The following is a 7,306-nucleotide window of genomic DNA, read 5'->3' on the forward strand; positions in this document are numbered from 1 at the left end:
ATTGGGGAGGGGATGCTCCCAGACCCAGCAGGGGTGCTTCCAGACCTGGAGGGGGATGCTCCCAGACCAGGGGGCTGCTCTCAGACTGGGAGGGGGTACTCCCTGACCCAAAAGGGGGGGTGCTCCCAGACCAGCAGACCATGCTACAAAGCCAGTCCAGAGAAATTATCAATTTCCTCTTCCTCCTGCACATAAAGGCTATGTTTGCAGGATACCGTAGTCTGGTAAGTGCATAATAGCAGATGTCTAAAAAACAGTGTCCAAGAAAATTACAAACGAGGAGCATACCTCAATCAAAAAATACTTTATTGCAGGGGCGCCTGGGTGGCTCAGTCAGTTAAGCGTCCGACTTCGGCTCAGGTCACGATCTCACGGTCTGTGAGTTCGAGCCCCGCGTCGGGCTCTGGGCTGATGGCTCAGAGCCTGGAGCCTGCTTCCGATTCTGTGTCTCCCTCTCTCTCTGCCCCTCCCCCATTCATGCTCTGTCTCTCTGTCTCAAAAATAAATAATAAAACGTTAAAAAAAAATTAAAAAAAAATACTTTATTGCAGTATTGCAATATTGAGTATTGAGTATTGAGTATTGCAGTATTGCAGTATTGAGCGCCTGGGGGGGCTCAGTCTGTTGAGCATCTGACTTTTGATTTCAGCTCAGGTCATGATCCCAGAGTCATGGGATCGAGCCCCGTGTTGGGCTCTGCGCTGATGGCGTGGAGGCTGCTTGGGGTTCTCTCCCTCCCTCCCTCTGTCTCTGCCCCTCCCCAGTTCATGCGCGCGTGCTCTCTCTCTCTCTCAAAATAAATAAGTAAACTCAAAAAAAATACTGTATTACTAAAACATCCTAACCATCATCTGAGCTTCCAGTGAGTCGTGATTTGCCTGCTGCTGGAGGGTCCTGCCTCCCTGTTGGCGGCTGCTGACTGGTCAGGGTGGTGGGGCTGAAGGTTGGGGTTGGGGCAGTTTCTGAAAATAAGACAAGGTCGCCTCATCGCTGGACTCCTGCTTTCATGAGCAAAGTCTCTGGAACACGCGACGCGGCCTGATCGCATCTGACCCCTGGCGGAACTTCTTTCGGGACTGGAGTCCTGCCTCAGACCCTGCCGCTGCCGTATCGGCTCAGCTGATGTCCTGTTCCGAATCCTCCGTTGTCATTTCAACGGTCTGCCCAGCGTCTTCACCGGGAGGACCTTCCACCTCCAGAAACCATGTGCGCATCCAGTCAGGTTTGACGAGGAGATGGCAGGCCTTCGGTCCCGTCTGCAGCCCCCACTTCTGACCCCGGTTCCCTTGCTGTTTCCACCACAGCTGCAGGGGCTCCCTCCCCTGACGTCCTGAACCTTCAATTTGTAAAAAATGCGATATCTGTGAGGCATAATAAAACGAGGTAGGCCTGATAAAAAAACACTCAGATATTCAAGTGTCCCTCTTCCCATGTATCTGCTTCAGATTCTTTTAAAAACATTTTTCCCCAAAGAAAAAACAAACATCGCAGATAAAACTGAGGTCACTCCCATTTCCCTCCTCCCCTTCCCTGGAGAGAAACTCTATTCTCCTCTTGCTCTGTGGTCTTTCCAATTATTTTTATTTCTCTTATGACCGAGAGAGAGGGACCCGAAAATATTAGGCAGGGATTTTAAATTGTTTATATACACAGTACAATAACATGCATATCTTTTTGAAATTTTCTTTTATTTCATTCAATACCTGTGCTATGTTTCGGAAATTCATCCATGATTATATACATGTATATTAATATGTATTATATTTATTTTAACTTTAATATAATATGTCCTTATACGCACATGCCAGGATTTACTTCTCCATAAACAACAAATCAACGGGCATTGAAGGTGTGATCCAAACATATGTCGTGCACATGCCCAAGAGTTGTTTTTTTTTTCATGTTTATTCATTTTTGAAAGACAGAGAGAGACAGAGCACAAGCAGGGGTGGGGCGGAGACAGAGGGGGACACAGAATCCAGAGCAGGCCCCAGGCTCCGAGCCGCCAGCACAGAACCCGACGCGGGGCTCGAACTCACAAACTGCGAGATCATGACCCGAGCTGAAGTCGGACGCTCAACCGACTGAGCCACCCAGGCGGCCCTGAAATTGCTTTTGTAATCTATGCCTTTTTCCTATGGGGTTGGTAGTTTTGGGATTTTGTTTTGTTTTGCTTTGCTTTTTTAAAGTTTATTTATTTATTTTGAGAAAGAGAGGGAGATTGGCAGACAGAGAGAGAGAATCGCAAGCAGTCTCCATGCTGTCAGCACAGAGCACAGCTTGGGGCTCAAACTCACAAACCATGAGATCATGACCTGAGTGGATATCAAGAGTCAGACAATTAACTGACTGAGCCATCCCGGTGCCCCTGTTTTTGTTTTTGTCTTTTAACTAATTTGTGGGAGTGCTTTATATATTTTGGGCAGAAATCCCCTGTCAGGTGCCTATGGTCGTAAATATCTTCTCCCCGTCTATGGCTTGTCTTTTAACACTAGTCGGTGTCTTTAGTTTTCCTTTTCATTATGAAAATATTCAATCAACCACAAAAGTTGAGAAAAGAGTAAAATGAAGTCATATTATCCGTTACTCAGACTCAATTGCTAAAAGGCTTTGTCTCATGCACTTTACCTCTTTTTTCTGTCTTCTATCTCTGCTAACATGTGTTCTTTTACTATTTTTTTTAATGTTTATTTATTTTTGAGACAGAGAGAGACAGAGCATGAATGGGGGAGGGGCAGAGAGAGAGGGAGACACAGAATCGGAAGCTGGCTCCAGGCTCTGAGCCGTCAGCCCAGAGCCTGACACGGGGCTCGAACCCACGGACCGCGAGATGGTGACCTGAGCTGAAGTCGGACGCTCAACCGACTGAGCCACCCAGGCGCCCCTTTTACTATTTTTTAAAGATTTTATTTTGGGGGCCCCTGGGTGACTCAGTCGGCTGAGCGTCCGACTCTTGCTTTCGGCTCAGGTCACGATCTCGAGGTTCGTGAGTTCGAGCCCCAAGTCGGGCTCAGTGCCCGACGGGGCGGAGTCTGCTTGGGATTCTCTCCCCCACCCCTCCCCACTCCGATTGCCTGCACTCTCTCTCTCTCAAAATAAATAAACAGTTAAAAAAGATTTTATTTTTAAGTAATCTCTACACCCAACGTGGGGCTTGAACCCACGACCCCGAGATCAATAGTCACGCGCTCCACTGACTGAGCCAGCCGGCGCCCCCCCCAACTCACACATTTTAAAGCAAATCCCAGACTGTCCGTCACGTCCTCCCCACATCAGGTTCCATCAGGTGGCAGCCAGAGAAGCCGGTGACAGCCTGCCCGCCCCCTGCGGTGTGCTCGGATCGAAGGGCGCAGATGTTTCCGGGGGGAAAGGGGGGCTTGGGGACAAATACTAGGTTCCCTTCGCTAGAAAGTCTAGGGATTCCTCCCTGCACTGCTGAGCCCGGCAAAAGAGCCCAAGTCACTGGAGTTAACGGGAAGATTGGAGCAGCTTTGGATAAGACACCAGTGAGGTAATGTCTGGTTTTTGTTGAATATCCCGGATAGATTACTCACCCTTGCTAGATACAAGGTGAAGATACCGTCGCGTACAAACGCAAATCCTGCGGGAAACGGGGCCCCCGCTGGCCCCGGACTGGGGAGCCCCTGTGCTGTCCCAAAGACCCCAGGCAAACGGCCCAGTCGGCTCTGTGATCTTTGCAAACTCCTTTTCCCTGGGACCCCAGGCCACCGCCGAGAAGCGAGGCGAGGTGCTTGCTTCCGGCAAGATCTCCTCTCTGGCTGCAGAAGAGCCTCGCGTAGCCAGAACAGGCCCCCCGGGCGGCGCTTAGCAACTCTTACCTTCTGGGCCCTCAATCCTGTGCCTGGACCAGTTCCTTCCATTTAAAAAGCACTTTCCAGGGGCGCCCGGCAGCTCCATCGGTTGAGTGCCCAACTCCTGATTTGAGCTCAGGTCATGAGGTCACGGTTGGTCGTGGATACGAGTCCCACATTGGGCTCTGCGCTGAGCCCGGAGCCTGCTTGGGATTCTCTCTCTCTCTCTCTCTCTCTCTCTCTCTGCCCCTCCCCGCCTCGTGCTTGTGCACACGCTCTCTCTCTAAAACAAACAAAAAAATTTTTTTTAAGTTTATTCACTTTTTTTTTTTGTAGTTTTATGGTTTTATTAACACAAATATGATGTGCACATAAACTGTCTATTCATTTTCTTCGCTGCGCAGTCTGGCATTGGGATTCATGACTCTGATGGCCAGCTGGGCTGCTCTTTCCACAATGGCTTTACGGTTCTTGGAGGAGACATTGTGAGCAATCTCTGCACAGTAAGATTTGTTGCACATCAGCAGCACCTCAAGCTCCTTGACATTGTGGACTAGGAACTTCCGGAAGCCACTGGGCAGCATGTGCTTTGTTTTCTTGTTGCTCCCGTAACCAATGTTGGGCATCAAAATCTGGCCCTTGAATCTTCTGCGCACCCTATTGTCAATGCCTCTGGGTTTCCGCCAGTTGCGCTTAATTTTGACATATCGGTCTGACTGGTGCCGGATGAACTTCTTGGTCCTCTTTTTAACGATCTTGGGCTTCACCAGAGGTCTGAGGGCAGCCATGATGCCGAGTTACAGACGGCTGCCACCTCCGCAGGCAGCTCCGAGGAAGCAGTTTATTCACTTTTCAAGAGACGGAGAGAGAGAGAGCATGAGCAGGGGAGGGGCAGAGAGAGGGGGAGACAGAATCCGAAGCAGGCTCCAGGCTCCAAGCTGTCCGCACAGAGCCCGACGCGGGGCCCGGACCGCGAGATCGTGACCTGAGCCGAAGTCGGACGCTCAACCGACTGAGCCACCCCGGCGCCCCCAAAACAAATTGAAATGAACAAATAAAAAGCATTTCACGAAGAATTTCCACATGCATTGCTTCGATTCACAAGAACTTTGCAAGATGAGCAGAGAATAGTGAGGCCCGGCTTGGTTAAATGAGCAGGCAGGGCTCCAAATGGGGAGCGAGGCCACGTGACCCAAGGCCACATTTCCCTGCATCCACTGAGGGGGTTGGACAAAGCTCCCCGAGGTAGTCCCCTTCCCGGCCCAGGCCCACCTTCACCCCGCCACACCCCCCTTGCCGTCTGCCAGGGCCCCCCCTCCCACCCACAGCTGCCCAGGGCAGCCCATTCTGCAAGGACACTGACTCGCCAAGCGTCAGGGAAATGGGCCGACTTCCCCAAGGGCTCCCGCTTCACCCCACACACTCTCTGACCCTCAGCGGCGGGGTCCTTAAAAATGTCATTTCACAACGACCGTCCGGGCAGATAGCAGGGCCGCGGGTGGTAATATCGTTAGCGTTGGCCAGCCTGGCATCTCGGTGGCACGCTCAACACCGGGCCAGGAAGGGTCTCCGGGGCGCGAGAGAGCAGCAAGCTGACACTGTCCGCCACCCCACCCCGCGAGAGTCCTCCCCACCCGCCCGCCCCCCGGCTCGGCTCTCTGTGCTGCGCGGTGCTCCCGGCTCCTCCTCTGCAGAAGCCGCCAGCCCCCAAGGGGGCAAAAGGCTTTAGTAATCTGGACCTAAACAGCTTGATGTGGCGAATCACGTGTCGCAGCAGCACCTGCTGTCATGAAGGTCAACACCAGACTGCCTCTCACCGTCCCTACTCGGCGAGCCATGGCCAGAAGCCTGGGCCGAGCAGAAAGTCACGGTCAGCCTCGGTGTTGTATTTCACCGGTGGCTCTGTGATTTTTTTTTTTTAATGTTTATTTACTTTTGGGGGGTGGGAGGGTGGATCGAGAGAGGGGGGGACAGAGGATCCAAAACAGGCTCTGAGCCGCCATCACCGAGCCTGGCACGGGGCTCGAACTCACAAACCGTGAGATCACGACCTGAGCCAAAGTCAGACACTCAACCGACTGAGCCCCCCCAGGCGCCCCGACAACGTGATTTTTTTAAAAATAGAAACACAGTCAAAGGGGCACCCGGGGGGCTCAGTCAGTTGAGCATTCGACTCTCGGTTTTGGCTCAGGTCGTGACCTCGCGGTTCGTAAGTTCGACCCCTGTGTCAGGCTCTGTGTTGACAGCGTGGAGACTGCTTGGGATTCTCTGTCTCCCTCTCTTTCTACGCCTCTCTCTCTCTCTCAAAGGAAATAACATAAGAAAGAAAGAAGAAAGAAAGAAAGAAAGAAAGAAAGAAAGAAAGAAAGATATTTTATTTTATTTTAATTTTTTTTTAATGTTTATTTATTTTTGAGACAGAGACAGACAGAGCATGAATGGGGGAGGGTCAGAGAGAGAAGGAGACACAGAATCCGAAACAGGCTCCACACTCTGAGCTGTCTTCACAGAGCCCGACTCGGGGCTTGAACTCACGAACTGTGAGATGATGACCTGAGTTGAAGTCGGAGGCTCAACCGACCGAACCACCCAGGCGCCCCAAGAAACACATTTTAAATATGTTCTTTCTCTCAATCCTCAGAATACAGCTGTGCTTGGTGACTGTGGATTCAAATGTCGGCCTCTCTTCCTTTCTTCTGATAAGGCTGGAAGGGAAAATATGACCCCGCACCCAAAGGGAACAAACCGAGGCCACAATTGTTCAAGAGTAAATATGCACAGCAGGGGACCCTGGACTCCGACACAGCTCTCCTGGCCGCACCTGTCCAGACCCCGGGGTCCTGACTCCTCTCAAGTCCTTCCTCCGGTCGGTCCCCCTAAATCTCTCAGCTGTGCCCATCGTCACCCCTCCGGGCACGGTGCTGGGCTCTTGGAATCTGCTAGCTAAGCGAATTCTCTCAAAGCGCCTATGATGCTCCTTCTACACAGCAGGAAGCGGATGCCCGTGGTGGTTGTGGTGTCCCCAAACGGCGCCGGGGCCATCTGGCTTAGTCCCAAGGGCTCGCCCGCCTCAGACTCACTCAGGGAGTCCCTCGAAGTCACCAACCGTCCGTATCCTTAGTCCCCAGCCCGAAGCACCGTGTCTGGGACAACGGATGTGCTCGGCAGCTACCTGCTGGGTAAGCACTCACGTAGCCCAGGACAGAGGCGGGGAAGGAGGCTTAGGAAGGCCATTCTGTCTGAGCCTGGACCCCCAGGCTTTCCCCAGGCACGAACTCCTTCCCCGGCTTTACCCAAGACCCCCAAACACCCCACCCTCCGATGGACTCCGAGCCACCGTCTCCTGCAAAGGCGGGACCTACTGCACGGCTCCGGGGGCCCCCAGCCTGCCGCCCGACGCCAGTCCCCAGGACCGCACTTCTGTGTCTGCGCTTAGAGGCCACGGGCTCCCCGCAAAAGCTGGGACTCCGACTCGCAGCTTCCAAGGTCACGTG

The 7,306-nt window shown here is 52.5% G+C and overlaps 1 protein-coding gene across 1 annotated transcript; it reads right to left on the reverse strand.

Moving 5' to 3' along the window:
* Positions 1 to 4,124: 4,124 nt before the first annotated feature.
* LOC125925854 (60S ribosomal protein L32-like) lies at positions 4,125 to 4,646 on the reverse strand. Its single transcript, XM_049635105.1, has one exon. It carries the CDS (start codon positions 4,598 to 4,600, stop codon positions 4,193 to 4,195), a length of 408 nt encoding a protein of 135 aa, XP_049491062.1. The 5' UTR covers positions 4,601 to 4,646; the 3' UTR covers positions 4,125 to 4,192.
* Positions 4,647 to 7,306: the final 2,660 nt, after the last annotated feature.

Source organism: Panthera uncia, chromosome F1, assembly GCF_023721935.1.
Source record: "Panthera uncia isolate 11264 chromosome F1, Puncia_PCG_1.0, whole genome shotgun sequence".
NCBI lineage: Eukaryota > Metazoa > Chordata > Mammalia > Carnivora > Felidae > Panthera > Panthera uncia.